At 38.2% G+C, this 18930-nt stretch overlaps 1 protein-coding gene across 1 annotated transcript in view; it reads left to right on the forward strand.

Moving 5' to 3' along the window:
- LOC104999851 (ovostatin homolog 2-like) overlaps positions 1 to 15523 on the forward strand; it is a 51705-nt gene extending 36182 nt beyond the window's left edge. Inside the window, 14 exon segments of the mRNA XM_010855474.1 lie at positions 1688 to 1771; positions 2735 to 2911; positions 3675 to 3756; positions 4384 to 4540; positions 5219 to 5293; positions 6355 to 6520; positions 7807 to 8018; positions 9537 to 9746; positions 10451 to 10575; positions 12472 to 12562; positions 12926 to 12994; positions 13860 to 13962; positions 14877 to 14953; positions 15383 to 15523. Of these exon segments, the coding sequence (XP_010853776.1) occupies positions 1688 to 1771; positions 2735 to 2911; positions 3675 to 3756; positions 4384 to 4540; positions 5219 to 5293; positions 6355 to 6520; positions 7807 to 8018; positions 9537 to 9746; positions 10451 to 10575; positions 12472 to 12562; positions 12926 to 12994; positions 13860 to 13962; positions 14877 to 14929 (1604 nt within the window). The 3' untranslated portion in view covers positions 14930 to 14953; positions 15383 to 15523.
- The last annotated feature ends 3407 nt before the right edge of the window (positions 15524 to 18930 follow it).

Here is an 18930-nt window from a genome sequence, read left to right on the forward strand (position 1 = left end):
GTGACTGCAGCCATGAAATTAAAAGATGCTTACTCCTTGGAAGGAAAGTTAGGACCAACCTAGATAGCATATTCAAAAGCAGAGACATTACTTTGCCAACAAAGGTCCATCTAGTCAAGGCTATGGTTTTTCCAGTGGTCCTGTATGGATGTGAGAGATGGACTGTGAAGAAAGCTGAGTGCCAAAGAATTGATGCTTTTGAACTGTGGTGTTGGAGAAGACTCTTGATAGTCCCTTGGACTGCAAGGAGATCCAACCAGTCCATCCTAAAGGAGATCAGTCCTGGGTGTTCATTGGAAGGACTGATGCTGAGGCTGAAACTCCAATACTTTGGCCACCTCATGTGAAGAGTTGACTCATTGGAAAAGACTCTGATGCTGGGAGGGATTGGGGGCAGGAGGAGAAGGGGATGACAGAGGATGAGATGGCTGAATCTCATCACCAACTTGATTCACATGAGTCTGGGTGAACTCTGGGAGTTGGTGATGGACAGGGAGGCCTGGCATGCTGCGATTCATGGGGTTGCAAAGAGTCGGACACGACTGAGCAACTGAACTGAACTAATAGCAAATTAACAACATTGTGATAGTTTGGGGAGAACAGCGAAGAGACTCAGCCATACATATACACGTATCCATTCTCCCCCAAATTCCCATCATCCAGGCTGCCATGTAACATTGAGCAGATTCCCATGTGCTGTAGGATCTTCTACACGGTCAAAATAGTCCTAAAGGAAATTTATCCACAGGTCTATTTATTTCCTCTTCTTCTACTTTATTGCTATACTGAGGACTTCGGTGACTTTATTCTGAGTATCCAATGGAGGATTATTTCATTTCAGGCCCAGTCTTCATTGTATAGTTTTAGTAAATATAAAGGACATTTATGAGGTTATTTTTTGTTGTCCATCTATTACATCGATCTGTCTCAGCCTACTTCTTCCATCTTGTGAATTTTTTGGGGGGTGGGGTGGGTGGAGCTCATCTTGCATGTGAAAGTGGCACAATTTTGGGCAGAGGAAAGTCAAGATTATGCCCAAACAGCACATAATGTAAGCAGTCCATAATGTAACATTTGCTTCTGTACTCCTGGGATGAAACAGCCATAGAAAATCACTGACCTTCAATAGCCAGTTTTATGGGCCTCATGAGTATTGCTTTATGTGGTTGATGATGATCTGATTTTTTTTTAATTTCTTATTAACATAATTTTTTTTTTTTTTTTTGGCCACACTGCACATCTTACAGGATCTTAGTCCCTAGACAGGGATCAAATCAGATCTTAGCAGTAAAAGCACTGAGTCCTAACCACTGGACTGCCAGAGGATTTCCTGATGATTTGATTTTAATGCCTAGTAAGAGTCTCCAAGTTTTACCTTTTGTGTGTAATGTTCCATATGTCATAATCAGTAGTTTTTACTTTTTTTTTCATACATAAGTAGTTCAGGCACTAAACTGATAGATAATAGAGGCCATCTCTAACTTGCAGATTTATATGCCATTTTCTAAATGTATTGTTATTCTAAACTAGATAAAAACCTCAAGTTCATCTCTTCAAACAAGCAACTTATAAAATAAATACAAATAATGGAATATATTTCCTGATATGTTTGTCCCACACACCTGCTGCTATTGTTTATGAAAGAAAGCCAAACATTATTTGTTTTATTGATATTTTTTCTTTCCAGGCACCAAAGTCTCCAGGCAGGTAGATTTGAATTTGACAAATGATGTTGTAGAAGGATCAACCAGGGCCTTTTTCACTGTTATGGGTAAGTTGGTTAAATTTTTTGTTTCACAGTGATTTGAAAATCTTAGTTGAGGTGGTAAAAAAAAAAAACTTCAAAGGATGGAGATACTTTTCTTACAGTATCAATTGGAGGGAATTATTGTTGAGGATGATCTCCTATGTTTCTGCATGGGATCTGAAGGACTTACAGCACCATTTTTAAATCCATGCCCCTGTGCAATGAACTGAGAGGGTATAGACAACCATGGGTAAAATAGATAGCTAGTGGGAACCTGCTGTACAGCACAGAGTGTTCGGCTCAGTACTCTGTGATGACCTAGAAAGGTCAGATGGGGGAGCGGGTAGGAGGGAGGCTCAAGAGGGAGGGGATATATGTATACATGTATTAAGAGCTGATTCATATAACACAACATTGTAAAGCAGTTATACTTCAATTAAAAAAAAATTTTTTTTAATCTATGTCCCTAGAAGATATTTTTTCTGCTGAATGATAATTGGTGTTTAGAAAACAAAGAGTCCTATTGTAGCCTGTCCATCTGAAATATTAAATATACCTTTGGAGATCAGAATACACTTTGTTAGAAATGCTGGAAATTTCCTCAGTAAAGGAGAAAACTGTTCCAGAGAAGTCAGCCTTCTTTGTCTATTATTAACATCTACATTTTGGGGAAAGAAATGGATTACATTATATAATTCACAGGGTCAGCTTCTCAAAAAAACAAACCAGCAAGCAATCAAGTGAACAAACACACTTTCTTAAATTCCTTCTCTCTGTGGTAATAGGAGATTTTCCAAAACATTTTTCATACCAGAAACCTCTTTCACTTCACCCTCTTTAGAATTACTTCATGAAAACATTCCTTGTTTCCACCTTTTAGACCTATTTTAAAATGTTCTTTCCTTCCACTATGCCTCTTTCACCTATTGTCATTAATGCTGAGATGCCAAGTTTAACGAGCAGTAACATTGTTTGTCGTGTTTTTAGGGGATATTCTAGGACTTGCAATACAGAATCTGGAGAATCTTTTCCAAATGCCCTATGGAGGTGGAGAACAGAATATTGCCCTGCTAGCATCTAATACCTACATCCTAGACTATCTGAAATCTACTAAACAACTGACAGAGGAAGTTAAATCTAAAGCTTTATTCTTCTTATCTAATGGTGAGAAGATTGAAGTAATTTCTGCCTATAATAGATTAAATAAATCATTACTAATATCAAGATGTCATAAAGCTGCTATTATGAGGTAGTCTGATGGGGAAAAAGTATATCTGAAGAACTGAGTCACTCTGAGTCCTAGCTCTATTTTGGGATGTTTTTGTTTGTTTGGGGGCTTTTTTGGAATTCAATATCTGTATGGTCATTTGGCTTCACAATTCAGACCGGTACTGTTTCGCATTATGAGCTCAGGGTTTTTTTAATGCCTAATATCTTGCCAAGCTACTTTGTTAGTGGGTTTTGTTATTGTTATTAATGGTAGCTATAAACAGTTCATTTATCAACTTCTGTATTTGTTTGCTCAATTGCATTCCATTGAGATGAAGTGATTCGTTTTGCATTTAGAAAGATCTTGTAAATGTGATATCAAAGAAAAGTTCAGGAGTATAATTTATTTTATTCTTTTTTTCAGAAAAATAACACTGAAATGAAATAACCCCAAGGAAAAAAACTAAACAATTAGTAATATCAGACAACTATTGAGTTAGATATAGTCACATGGAATATCTTACTTGTAATTAAAACCCTATAAGGTAGAAGCGATCTTTTCTCCCTATGGATGGAGAACCTGAGTTTCAGAAATTAAAATTTAAATGATCATCTAGTCATTTATGTCCGTCTAATACCAAAACACGGGGCTGTTACTACACCATTATTTTTCTTCTAACTTTCTTAAAGAATAATTTCCTACCATGTTGTATTTTAGGTTATCAGAAGCAGTTGTCTTTCAAAAACTTTGATGGTTCCTATAGTGTGTTTTGGCAGAGGAATCAGGAAGGAAGCATACGGTAAGAGATGAAATTTTTATTTTAAATAATACAAGAATGATCTGAGGACGACGTGTGAGGGGCTGAGGGGAATTGTGTTTGGTGGGGATTTGAAAGCAACACTTTTGTGTTTCAAAGTGAATTCCTAGAGGTGAATCAGATAAAACTAAAATATTTGATTATTCCAACTTTAAAGCAACAATGTACTGAAAGTCTCATAATAGATTGCTTAGATGTCTGGTCATTTAATGACACCCCCACCAATATTTCCAGTCTGTGGTAAATGGCACATCTTAGTCTGCCTCTCTCGGCCCCATGTAGACTGAGGAAAGTAAAACTAAAAGGCTCCAAAGCACCTAATTACACCCATTCCATTCTTTCTTCATGTATGGACAATCTGATGGATTCTATAGAAATTTGTGCATAAACGTGCTGGAAATTACATGCTCTTACTTTCACATATTGCTGTTCATAACAGTTTACTGGTCCAAAGGAAAGAACTGCTGTCAATCAAGACTTGTTACAGTCGCTCTCAGCCAGATCAGATCCACCCATGACCCAAAGCAATCAGTGATGACGGACCTGATGGGAAGCTGACACCATTTCTTTCTTATCTAATTTCTGTCTAACTGACAATTGGCTTTACAGGCTCAGTGCTCTTACTTTTAAGACATTTGCGGGAATGAAGAAATATGTCTTCATTGATGAACTGGTTCAAAGGGAGACCTTGATCTGGCTTGCAAGCAAACAGAAAATAGATGGTTGCTTTAAAAGTGATGGCAAGCTTTTCAGCAATGCCTGGGAGGTGAGTGATTCACACAAGTAAGCTTTTCTTTCTCCTTTGCATTACCTGCCTTATCCAGCTCTTGGGACCATGAGTACACTCATGAATATTATTCCTTCTGCTGCCTTGATAGGCTTGTGGTATGTAAATCAAAGCCATTATTACTGCTGCCTGCATGTTACCCTCAGCCTACACTGAATTCCTCTTGAATCTATTATTTGTCTTACTGTTCTCAGTCCTTTCTTAGAACCAGTCTCCTTGAGTAGATAAACTGAGAATAGGAGAGAGGGGACTGAAAAATAACCTAGAGAGGAAACAGTTTATAAATTTGAAGCAAACATTATTTATTTCTATTTATGGATGGTAAGCCAGTTCAGGAAGAGGATCTCATAATTTATATTGTTTCAATGGAGCACTGATCCAATACCTCCTTAAATCAAAGCATGAGGACCTCACTTGCCTCAGGTCAAAATGCAAATAGAATGAAGTCTGTCCTTGATAGACCTGTTCTTTCCCTTTTCCTGTCCATATTTAGATATATCACTTGGTATTCTCCATATGCTGCACCGTGGCCAAAAAAAAAAAAAAATTTAATGATATCTGTCCCAGTGTTTCTTTCCTATCTAGTTTCCCTTCAGAAGCATAGCCGTTCTTTGGTGCTCTGCTGTCCTATATGACTCATGGTTCCTTTGTGTTTAGGTTGGAGATGAAGAGGACGTTGTACTCACTGCCTATATCGTTGCTGCATTCCTTGAAGCTGGACTCAATTTCACTGTATGGGTCCCACTGTCTTTTAGTATCAGTCAGCTGAATGCACATGAATTTGACTATCAATTCAGAGTAATTTAAAATTCCTGGACTGGGTGAAACATCAAAAGAATAATTAATTCACCACCACTCTTTAAATTAACACTCCCAAAATTTTTTATTCATGCATGCTAAGTTGCTTCAGTCATGTCCAACTCTTCGAGACCATATAGACTGTAGCCTGCCAGGCTCTTCTGTCCATGGGATTTTCCAGGTGAAAATACTGGAGTGGGTTGCTATTTCCTCCACCAGGGGATTTTCCAGACCCAGGGATTAAACTCACATCTCTTAGGTCTCCTGCATTGGCAGACAGGTTCTTTACCACTAGCATGACCTTTTTGATTCATAGAAACCGTTGATGAACACTATTGAGTTTTTCCCTAGAGAAGATATACATATGCACACTTATACAAGTGTTTCATACCATTTCAGTATCCATATATCTCCTGAAGTTCAGCTATTAATTTCAGATTAAGAACTCTTATTCCAAGTATAACTATAACCTGATATTCTATTTGTCTAACCAACTCAGTATGTAAACATTTTCAGCTTAAGTGTGGTTCATCTTGGCTGCCTCTCAATCCAAAGTTCAGATTATCCAATTGCAAAATCTATTCTTGAAATAAGATCCTAGGAATTTTCAGGGTCATTGGTATACCTCAAAAACCATCTTTAGAAATACGAGCTCTTATTTTGGGCATTAGTGTAAAATATCTTAGATCTAAAAATAAATATGTATACTTTGACACATAGAAAACATTTACATCATTAACTAAATTACAACCAGTCAGACAGAGATTGCCATTTTCATACTACTTAAATTTTTTCAAATACTGATAATCCATTAAAAATGAATTTTAATGATATTTATAAAACATAATTCACATGTACAGAAATGAACAGGCTTGCATGTAAAATATACTTCAAGGGTATATTATATACATTATAAAGAATGATTAGTTTAAACAGTCAAGCTTACAAGTAAGTATTCAAGCATCATCTTAAAATGAATTGTTCTTCTTGACTAGTTTCCCGCTCTACGAAATGGGCTCTTTTGCTTAGAAGAGGCCTTGGAAAATGGTGTCAGAAATGGCTACAACCTTGCAGTTCTAGCTTATGCTTTTGCATTGGCTGGAAAAGAGGAGAAAGTGGAATCCTTACTCCGGACCCTGGATCAATCTGCTACAAAATTAAGTAAGTATTATTATTCATTTTTGCTAATGGAGGGGCTTTCAGGCAAATAATCTGCCTGAAATGCAGGAGACCAGGGTTTGATCCCTGGGTGGGAAAGATCCCCTGGAGGAGGAAATGGCAACCCACTCCAGTTTTCTTGCCTGGAGAATCCCATGGACAGAGGAACCTCATGGGCTACAGTCCATGGCATTGCCAAGAGTCAGACACGACTGAGCAACTTTCACTTCAATTCACTTCACTTCTTTGTTAGTGGAGATGACCCTAAGAATAAACTGATGAAACTGAGCGATCACATAGGAACCCTCTCTTTTCTAGAATATTTCTATTTATCTTATGAAATTTCTGAGTGACTTTTTAAAAAAACAAAACATTATATATTTTCTAGTTTCCTCTTTTTCTTTTCTGCTCATTTCTTCTCAAGTGAGTGAAGTAAAGAAAATCAAGTGGAGTGACTGCAGATAATAAAAACTGCTTATGAAACTTTGGCCTTGAACTTAAGGTCAAAAACTTTGACCTTAGGAAGTTGCTATCTGAAGTTGCATTAGTTCGCTAGGGCTGCCATAATATTGGATTGGCCAAAAAGTTCATTTGAGTTTTTCCATAAAAACCTGAATGCATGATGCTGGATGCTTGGGGCTGGTGCACTGGGACGACCCAGAGGGATGGTATGGGGAGGGAGGAGGGAGGAGGGTTCAGGATGAGGAACACATGTATACCTGTGGTGGATTCATTTTGATATTTGGCAAAACTAATACAATTATGTAAGGTTTTAAAAAAAAGAAAAAAAAAAACCTGAATGAACTTTTTGACCAGCCCAATAAAATACTCTATAGTGGGTGGTTTAAATGACAGAGATTTATTTTCCTCATGGTTCTAGAGCTGGAATTCCAATATCAAAATGTCAGCGGGTATGATGTCTTCTGAGGCCATTGTGTTTAGTTTGTGGATGGCCATCTTCTCTAACCATCTTCACATGTCTTTTCCCATGTACACACGTTCCTGGTGCCCCCTTCATGAGTCCAAATTATCTCTTCTGATAAGGATACATTTGTTGTTGTTGTTGTTTAGTTGCTAAGTACTAAGACCCATCTAAATGGCTTCATTTTAACTTATTCACCCCTTTAAAAGCCCTATATCCAAATACAGTTCCATTCTGAGGTTCTAGGGAGTAGGGCCTTGAACATATGGATTTTGAGGGGCACAATGAACCCATAACAGAGGTCAAGGATGGCATTTGCATCTTTCTTTTCATAGGGATTGTGTGAAAATTCTTCTTTTCTTCCCAGATAATGTGATATATTGGGGAAAAGCGAAGAAACTCAAGACAGAGGCATCTCCACTCTTTATTCCTTGGGCACCTTCTGCTGAGATAGAGAAGACTTGCTATGTGCTGTTGGCTATCATTTCCCAGAAAAACCCTGACCTGACCTATGCTAGTAAGATTGTTCAGTGGCTTGCCCAACAGATGAATTCTCACGGAGGCTTCTCCTCCCCTCAGGTGATTGGTGTGGATCTACTAACATAACCACAATATGTTCAATGCAAAAGATGCCACTCTATAATAATGTAGATAATATATTATATAGATATATATAATAAAAATGCCAAAGGTAGGAAATACCTCCTGAGACAAGGAATATTTGCTATCATAAATCATCTTTATTGGGGTTTAGTTGCTTTGCAATGGATTGGTTTCTGCTGTGTAATGAAACAAATCAGCTATATGTATACATATAGCCCCTCCCTCTTAGACCTCCCGCCTACCCCCACCCCAGTCCACCCCTTTAAGTCATCACAGAGCACCGAGCTGATCTCCCTGTGCTCAGTTCAGTTCAGTCGCTTAGTCGTGTCCAACTCCTTGCAACCCCATGAATCACAGATGGCTGGATGGCATCACTGACTCGATGGACATGAGTTTGAGTAAACTCCCTGTGCTACCAGCTATCTATTTTACACATGGTAGTGTAATTATGCCAATCCAAATCTCCCAATTCATTCCACCACTTCTTCCTCCACCCCATGTCCACACATCCATTCTCCACATCTGTGTGTCTATTCCTGCCCTGCACATAGGTTGATCTGTACCATTTTTCGAGATACCACATGTATGCATTAATATACAATATTTGGGTTTTTTCTTTCTGACTTACTTCACTGTGTATGATAGTCTCTAGGTCCATCCACGTCTCTACAGGTGACCCAATATTTAGTCAACAAGCATTTATTGGGCAGTTCTTGTATACCAGGAACTCTACTAGGAATTTTCTGTGTACAAATGAATAAAATAAAATCCCCTCTCAGGGAATGTATGCCTGATTTATATCTCCATTTACACAGTAAAAATAGAACGAAAGTCTAGAAAGGATGGTTGTTATAAACACAAGAGCCCTGACAATAAGAATACTTTGGTCAAACCGTTACTTCACGTCAGCCAAGAAGTAATATTTCTCCCTACTTCTGTGGTCTATACATTGGAAAAAGCAAATGAATGAATAGCCAAAGAAATGGGTATCAAAAACAATGGCTTATGTCCTTCTTTAATAGGCAAAAAAATTTATTGCAAAGAAATGCAAGTTTTATTCCCACAAGGAAAATCATTTCCTTCCTTCCTTTCTTTTTTTCAGTCTTAGTTTCTGAGTAAAACCATATGTTAGTGAATCTCCCAACATCCTTTCTGGATTCTGACTTCCCATCTTTGAAGACAGTTGAACATAAACATTATCTATGGCAACCAAATTACATAACACCTTAATTTTTAGAAAAGATTGAGCACTATTTCACATGGATATTATAAAATTATTGAGAAGACTTTTAGATCTAATTAAGAACTGCTGAAGAAAGTGACAACAATTAGCACAAGCAAATCTGTTTTTCCTGTTGTTTAGAATACTGTTTCTTGGTGTTCTGTTGACATGTCAGAAATATTTCTATGGGTTGATTTAAAGTTCATGGCCACATGATGACTAATATTGCATCATAACAGAGCTTGGAATGCTGCTTGTACTGTTCTGTGCAGGATACGCCCGTCTGCCTTCTTGCCATAACCCGCTACATGAATTTAATCTTCTCTGATGATCAAGTCACTGTCAGCTTAAGCAGTGAAGAATTCAACAAGATTTTCCAGGTTAATGGTGATAATCACTTACTGGTTCAACGTTCAGAACTAACAAAAGCAGGTGGACAATACACAGTAGATGTGGAAGGACGAGGTTGTGCATTTATCCAGGTAATGGAATTCTGTGAGGAAGATGAGTGTTTGCCAGTAAAAAACACAGACTATCTTTTCAGTTATGTATGAAGTACTATTTTACTCTTGCATATTTTCATGACTACACTTTCCTTCATTGATATTTTCCACTCAACAGCTGAAAACTAAAGTTATTTTGTAAAAGGCTACCTATTCTTAAACATAACTGGATAACTGAGAAGTTTCTTGAGGAATGTCAGCGTTTGAGGGTGTTCTAATATTTTAATTAGATTACATTGTTAAAGATTCTTGTGTCTTCTGACAATCAAATGATTAGATGTAGCCTTATTCCCTGATAATGAAGTTATAAAATAAAGTGCATTAATAATGGAAATGAGGGCTTCCCTGGTGGTTCAGTGGTAAAGAATCCATCTGGATAGGCAGGGGTTCAATCCCTGGTTCAGGAAGATCCCCTGGAGAAGGAAATGGCAATCAACTCCAGTATTCTTGCCTAGGAAATCCCATGGACAAAGGAGCTCAGGGAGCTATAGTCCATGGGGTTGCAAAGAGTCAGACACAACTTAGTGACTAAATAACAACAGCAATAATGGAAATAAGAAAAAACAATAAGTGCTTCAATTTTTACTACAGGATAGATAGATGCATTTTTTTTTTTTTTTTTTTTTACACTTTGCAAAGAGTTGGACACGACTGAGCAACTGATCTGATCTGATCCTTTCCAGGCTACCATGAAGTATAATGTGCTACTACCTAAAAAGGAATCTGGATTTTCCCTTTCCTTACAAATAGTAAAGAAAAACTCTTCGGATGTATTCCAGAGTAATTTTGACCTGACAGTAACCCTCAGGTAAGTGTCCCATTTTGATGTCAACTCTCAGGTTAGAGAGAAAGTGGTGCATCAGAAAAGAATTATTTTAAACACTAACAAAATATCAAAAGCACTAATTTGAAAAGACACATGTACTCCAATGTTCATAGTAGCATTATTTACGATCACCAAGACATGAAAGCAACCTAAGTGTACATCAGTGAAAGAATGGATAAAGAAGCCCATAGATGGACTTGGAGGGCCTAATGAAGAGCTTCCTTGCTGGCTCAGACAGTAAAGAATCTGCCTGCAATGTGGGAGACCTGGGTTCAGTCCCTGGGTTGGGAAGATCCCCTGAAGGAGGGCATGGCAACCCACTCCAGTATTCTTGCCTAGAGAATCCCATGGACAAAGGAGCCTGGCGGGCATATCTGGGAGACTAAGCACAAAGTACATGCTAAGTGAAATAAGTCAGACAGAGAAGGACAAATACTGTATGATATCACTTACATATGGAATCTAAAAAATACAATAAACTACTGAATTTAACAAAAAAGAGGTGGACTTACAGAAATAAAGAACAAACTAATGATTACCAGTGGGGAGAAGGGGGAGGGGGAGTCTGAGGATGCAGGAGTGGGAGGTACAAACCATGGAGGGTGTAAGATAGACCCAAGGATGTATTGTACAGCCCTGGGGGATATAGCCAATATTTTGTAATAACTATAAATGGAAAGTAATCTTTAAATTGTATAAAAGATATTTATATATTATTGACAATAATCACATGTTGATGGTACTCTCTGTGCCCACATCAAATTTAGTACATTTTCAACTAAATCAAAGTTAGAGTTATGCAAATATAATCTGTACTGATTTGCAGTTGGAAAGCTTCTGCCACATTAATCCTTCAGCAGTGCTTCCACCTTTTTGTGTGTCAGTTTTGCACAACAGAGATACAGTTTTCTTTCTAAAGACAAGCATGGGTGTGTCAAAAAGAGAAAACCTGCTAACATTTATTTAATCATTAATATAACTGTATACAAAGCAAAATTTTAGATGTTTTTCAGTGTAGAAAAGCAAAGTAATTCTCTTGAATTAAAATATAATTTATAGGCACCGAAGAGTTTTAGTCTTGGTTAATGTGTGGAGAAACATTGAGTAAAATTAGTTTTGGGGTTTTTCTCAGGATTTCAAAATGAAAATCTGTTGAACACTAATGCTAATAATATAATGCACAGCCCTCAACTTCATGTCCCAACAATCTTATCCCAAGTTGTGGATATAACCTAGAAGATCTCTTGGGGGCATGTCTGTTGTATGATTTTGCCAACATCCTGCTTTTTAGATACGAGTCTCTTCTAAGTGTTGCACAGAATCTAAAGCTGACATAAGTATGTGTGCTGTGCTCAGTCACTTCAGTCATATCCAACTCTTTGCACCCTCGTGGCCTGCAGTCCACAAGCCTCCTCCATCCTCGGGATTCTTCAGGCAAGAATACTGGAGTGGGTTGCCATGCCCTTCTCTAGGTGATCTTCCTGACCCAAGGATGGAATCTGTGTCCCTTGTTTCTCCAGCATTACAGGCATATTTTTACCCACTGAGCCACCATATGTGTAATATAAGTTTAAAAGTTTTGTCTATAAGTTCTGACTTTAAAGCCTCAAGTAAGTTTAAAAGCAGGATTTGGGGAGATTAGGTCCATTCATTCTTTACTCTAATTTATGTTGCTTTGAATCACCTCAGCCACGATCACTCTAATTGTGCTTGTTTCCAGATGTATGAGAGTGACTATCTTCAGATGTTTTTTCTCCAGCTTTTGCCTCTCCTCCAGGCTTAAAGCCAATTGGCATCAATGTACTCATATCCTTGCCATAAGGTTAAGTCACTCTTCTAAAATGATGTCTAAGTTAGTGTTTTGTTTTTAAATTTCAGATATACGGGAACTCACAGTAACTCCAACATGGTCCTTGTTGATGTAAAAATGCTATCAGGATTTACTCCAGTCATGTCATCCATTGAAGAGGTAAGTAAGAGAAGCCCAGTCTTTCAATCTCCAGAAAGCACTAGTGTGTTGATGAAACAGTTGGTTAGCAAAGCCAAGCTGTGTAATTCTTCACTTAAACAAACATTCACAGTTCACACTCATATTTTTGCTAAAACAGTGGTGGAATGGATTCTTGATTTATAGCAATTAGAAGTCATTATTTCCAATAGTTCGTAACCTATTTTTTAAATTTAGTTCTGACTTGTATTTATGAAAACATCATGGCACAAGGGAATGTTGCATAAAATAACTTCTTGATACTGATTAGAGAAAAAGCATGAAACATTCAATTCTGGAATGATGCTTTTTCATATTTATCCCTCCCTGCCAATTTCCTTAAAGCTTGAAAACAATGGCCAAGTAATGAAGAGTGAATTCAAGAATGACCATGTTCTTTTCTACCTGGAAAATGTAAGTTGACAATAATTTTTTTATCCACGGCTTTCTTTTTCTTCTGAGGGTAACTGAATGCTTCAAATTCTCCTAAATACACATGATAGGGTTTGTCAAAACTATGTGAGATGTTAAAGGTGATCAGTGTACTTCCACCCCACTAATTATCTTTTCCCTCTTAAATACTATGCTATTTCATACATACCTTGGCTAACTGGATGATTCTCAAGTTTAGAAGCATCATTTCCCCATTCTTTTATTCCTCACAGCATCTAACATAGTCTAGTCAAAGATGTACAATTCTTTTATAATTTGACTTGAACTCCAGCAGAGGCTGGGATGAGTTTCAGACTCATCCTTTCTGTGTATACATCATTAATATCCACACAAATGCCTACATTTTTGTAACGTTTTCAACTTTCTTGTACTTCAATATAATCGGTGAAACAACATTTTACACAATTTAATGTTACTTAACTCATTATTTTGGAGAAGGCAATGGCACCCCACTCCAGTACTCTTGCGTGGAAAATCCCAAGGAGCCTGGTGGGCTGCAGTCCATGGGGTCGCTATGGGTCAGACACGACTGAGAGACTTCACTTTCACTTTTCACTTTCCTGCATTGGAGAAGGAAATGGCAACCCACTCCAGTGTTCTTGCCTGGAATCCCAGGGACGGGGGAGCCCGGTGGGCCGCCGTCTATGGGTCACACAGAGTCGGACACGACTGAAGTGACTTAGCAGCAGCAGCAGCAACTCATTATTTTGCCGTTATGTAAGATCATGACACCCTGGATTTATCATAAACTTCTGGAAATAATTTGCTCTGTGGTTTTATTTTTTGCAGGCCTGCTCTGGTGTATTTATAATCTGTATCTTTACAGGTTTCAGATACAGCAAAGAGTTTCACCTTCTCTGTTGAGGAAATCAACCATGTGGCAAACATTCAGCCAGCCCCAGTCATTGTCTACGATTATTATGAAAAAGGTAGGTGGGCAACAACCATGCTTTAAAACTACTGGAAGTTATATCTGTATCTAGGATTCCCTGAACTACTTAATTTTCGAAAATCATCCTTGGTCTTCAATATCTGGGTTTACTTTACATATTGTTTTTTTTATTCCATTTTATATATATATATATAAACTTCTTACTGGGCCTTTTTCTATTTGCCAGAATTTTTCAACACCTAGAATCCTTTTGATATAATGAAAAGGCACTCCCTTAATTTGAAATACAAACCAGCTAAGCTTCCAGGTCTTGTTGCTGTTATTTTTGTTGTTAATGGCCGAGACTAACCATTCCATGCTACATCTATGGACTTTAATTTGAGAGGAAGAGTGAGAAATATTCTGAAATATTATAGGCAAATCTTGATAGATTAGGTTTCAAAGCAGTTACTAAGAGGCTGTTCAGAAGATTTTAAAAAAGTTCCCTGGAAGGTTAGTGCTATTAATTTCTTGTTGAATGTCATGAAAAGTTTGTCAACAAGTCTTTGGGGATTTTGGGTGGGGTTTTTTGTCCTTCTTTTGTTTTTTTGGCTGTGCTGGGTCTTCGTGGCAGGACGCAAACTCAATAACCCTATAGCATGTGGGATCCTGGTTCCCCCACAAGCGATCAATCTTGCGTCCTCTGCATTTGAAGGTAGATTCTTAACCACTGGATCACAGGGAAACCCCTGTAAAGCAGTCTTTGAATTCTGACTCTGTCATTTACTAATTGAATGTACTTTGTCAAGTACCTTAAACTTCAATACAACGTTCCTGGATTTAGAAAATAGAAGGAATTGACTTTCTTGCAGAATTACTGGAAGGGTTAGACCTAGTATAATTATATCTGACATCATCTGGTTATAGAAAGTTGGAGATGTAATAAGGATGAACTTTCTTTTTATTTTCCAGATGAATATGCCCATGCTTCTTACAATATCAACAGTGTTCCTGTTTCTCAGTGAGACAAAACAAAATACACAAAAAAGGTAAGGAAATCATATGCATCATGAGTTATTAAAAACATCTGGTGAGAAAATGAAAACCTAAGAAGATAAAACAATAGATGAAGCAAAGAGAAGTCTCTGGTGCTTCACACGGTCTGTACAATTATGCACATTAGGTAAGTACTCTGATAGGACAGCATTAAGATTTTTATTAATGTCTTTAAAATAACTTTAAAGAATTTGAAACTATATGTGTGCTTTTCATAAATGTTTCATTTTTAAAAACTCTCATGTTTGTTTTATGAATTTCTATGTTATTAATATGTATGTACATATTTTATACACATCATGTGTATGCTAATGTGTATTTGTGGATGTCTGTAAATATGTATTTGTTTATCCACCTCTATGTATGTATTTATATGTACATACACACATTTATTTATTGTTTGAACTGTTTTTAAATCCCAGGTAGAAAACAATTTACTTTGAATGAACTCATTCTGTCTCAAACCTGGAAGAAATCCATGAACCACCTCACATTCTGAATAGAGTTCACTCTGCTATGAGTTCTTATCAGAGTTCGTTTCAATAAATGCTGTGATTTTTGCATTCGAGTCTCTGATTTTCTTTTTTTCATTACATCATTCATAATTTTCATCCTAAAAAACTCAAGGTTTTGTTTGATACCAATGCTAACAATTTTGCTTTACTGTTGTCAATTCTGAATTCAAGTTTTTAGACAGAATTCAGAGTACTAAATATGAAATCTTCCAGCATCCAGGGAAAGCGAGAGCCCAGATTCCCGGAGGGGCAGAGGAGGAGACCACATTTAAGAGGACTTCACGTGAGCTTGATGATATAAAAAGAAACACAGGAGATATAAAACACTCTTCCCAATAAAATAACAAAGCATGTGTGGAGGGCAGAGTATACGTAGTCACAAATTAACTGATAGATTTATTGAATTCACACACATGATCGAGAGGGTAATCCAAGGACAGTTTATTTCTCTAAAAATTATTTTATTGGTCTGAGCTTATCACTTACGCCTGAAAAGGAATACTCATTGTCTACCCTTTACCTAACACCATGGTTGAAGCAATGAATTAATATTGAGAAGATGGAGGCAGGGCAAAATTGGAGGCAAGAGGGGTGGAAATTAATTCATTTCTCTACCGATTTCGATGCAGGCTTTGACTCTGCTGAGACTCTGTTACAGACAGGAAGAAGCTAGAGATAAATTCTCCAGCTGTGGAGTTCAAAATATTGGAAACAAAGTGTCCCAGGGTCTATCAGTATTAAATTAATAATAGAGTGACAGTAAAAGATGGCTAGGCTTATTTATTTTATACTGTCTCTGCCCAATGTACCCCAAAAATAGTACCTAAGCTAGAACTGGGCCCGTAATAAATGTTTATTTATTGAATCATCCTAGATAAATTGCTTATGTCAGCCCATGTGAAGGACTACAAAAGCTTATTTCACTGTGTTAAGAATTCCTTTATAACTAGTTTACCAAAACATCGTATGTCACATACGTAGATAATATGCTTAAAATTCTGCAAGCCAGGCTTCAGCAATATGTGAACCGTGAACTTCCTGATGTTCAAGCTGGTTTTAGAAAAGGCAGAGGAACTAGAGATCAAATTGCCAACATCCGCTGGATCATGGAAAAAGCAACAGAGTTCCAGAAAAATATCTATTTCTGCTTTATTGACTACGCCAAAGCCTTTGACTGTGTGGATCACAAGAAACTGTGGAAAATTCTGCAAGAATTTTCTGTGGAAAATTCTGTGGAAATCTGTGGAATACCAGACCACCTGACCCACCTCTTGAGAAACCCATATGCAGGTCAGGAAGCAACAGTTAGAACTGGACATGGAACAATAGACTGGTTCCAAATATGAAAAGGAGTATGTCAAGGCTGTATATTGTCACCCTGTTTATTTAACTTCTCTGCAGAGTACATCATGAGAAACGCTGGGCTGGAAGAAACACAAGCTGGAATCAAGATTCCTGAGAAAAATATCAATAACCTCAGATATGCAGATGACACCACCCTTATGGCAGAAAGTGAAGAGGAACTCAAAAGCCTCTTGATGAAGGTGAAAGTGGAGAGTGAAAAAGTTGGCTTAAAGCTCAACATTCAGAAAACGAAGATCATGGCATCCAGTCCCATCACTTCATGGGAAATAGATGGGGAAACAGTGGAAACAGTGTCAGACTTTATTTTCTGGGCCCCAAAATCACTGCAGATGGTGACTGCAGCCATGAAGTTAAAAGACGCTTATTCCTTGGAAGGAAAGTTATGACCAACCTAGATAGCATATTGAAAAGCAGAGACATTACTTTGCCAACAAAGGTCCGTCTAGTCAAGGCTATGGTTTTTTCCTGTGGTCATGTATGGATGTGAGAGTTGGACTGTGAAGAAGGCTGAGTGCTGAAGAACTGATGCTTTTTAACTATGGTGTTGGAGAAGACTCTTGAGAGTCCCTTGGACTGCAAGGAGATCCAACCAGTCCATTCTGAAGGAGATCAGCCCTGGGATTTCTTTGGAAGGAATGATGCTAAAACTGAAACTTCAGTACTTTGGCCACCTCATGCCAAGAATTGACTCATTGGAAAATACTCTGATGCTAGGAGGGATTGGGGGCAAGAGCAGAAGGGGACGACAGAGGATGAGATGGCTGGATGGCATCACTGACTCGATGGACATGAGTCTGAGTGAACTCCGGGAGTTGGTGATAGACAGGGAGGCCTGGCATGCTGCTGTTCATGGGGTCACAAAGAGTCAGACACGACTGAGTGACTGATCTGATCTGATCTGAAACACACATCAGAGAAGGCAATGGCAACCCACTCCAGTACTCTTGCCTGGAAAATCTCATGGACAGAGGAGCCTGGTAGGCTGCAGTCCATGGGGCCGCTAAGTTGGGCACGACTGAGCAACTTCACTTTCACTTTTCACTTTCATGCATTGGAGAAGGAAATTGCAGCCCGCTCCAGTGTTCTTGCCTGGAGAATCCCAGGGACTGGGGAGCCTGGTGGGCTGCCATCTATGGGGTTGCACAGAGTCGGACATGACTGAAGCGACTTAGCAGCAGTAGCAGCAGCAAACACACACATCCCAGAATCTATACATATTATATTCAAGGATCCCATTCAGGGACTTGGACCAGGGTTGCAACAGTGAACATAGAAGATATCAAGTTCCAGGTATATTCTGAAGGTAAAATCAGTAGAATTTCCTGATGGATTGGATCCAAGGAATAAGGAAAATGGGGGCTTCCTAGGTGGTGCTAGTGGTAAAGAACCCGCCTTCTAATGCAAAAGACTTTAGAGACGTGGGTTTGATCCTCAAGTTGGGAAGATCTCCTGGAGGAGGGAATGGCAACCCACTCCAGTATTGTTGCTTGGAGAATCCCATGGACAGAGGAACCTGGCAGGCTATAGTCCATAAGGTCGCAAAGAGTTGGACACAGAGATTGTTCCCATGCTTACCAGTTGAGCTACTGAAAAATAGATTCCCTGAGCTGCTGCAAGCTTGAATGGGAAAGTAGAAATTTGTCTTTGGATGTAGGGAGTTTGTGATTTTATACACTCAAATGGAGATAATAGGTTGGAAGTTGAACAACAACAACAAAAAAAAATGTTAGAAATTTGAGAGAGAGCTCAGGGTTAAAAAAATAAATAAATAAATGTGGGTGATGCTGGCACACAGATCATGGATAGGAGGAGTTCACTCAGGCAGTGAGTCTGTATGGAGAAGAAAATCAAGGACTTTACTGTGAGGCATTCAAATATTAAAACACAAGGCAGGAGAAGGTTGAGGAAGAACGAATAAAGGAGACTATGAAGGAGAAACCAGAGGAGTAAAATGAAAACTCTGGCCTCAGGGTACTTTTGGATGGAGCATAATCCTTTAAGCCAATCACATTATCACAGTCTCCTCTGACAGTGACTGGTTTTCACAGGTCAGGTTCCCTGGAACGCAAACCCTGGATGGAGATATGTGT

This window comes from Bison bison, unplaced genomic scaffold, assembly GCF_000754665.1.
Source record: "Bison bison bison isolate TAMUID 2011002044 unplaced genomic scaffold, Bison_UMD1.0 scf7180017853849, whole genome shotgun sequence".
In the NCBI taxonomy this organism is placed as follows: domain Eukaryota; kingdom Metazoa; phylum Chordata; class Mammalia; order Artiodactyla; family Bovidae; genus Bison; species Bison bison.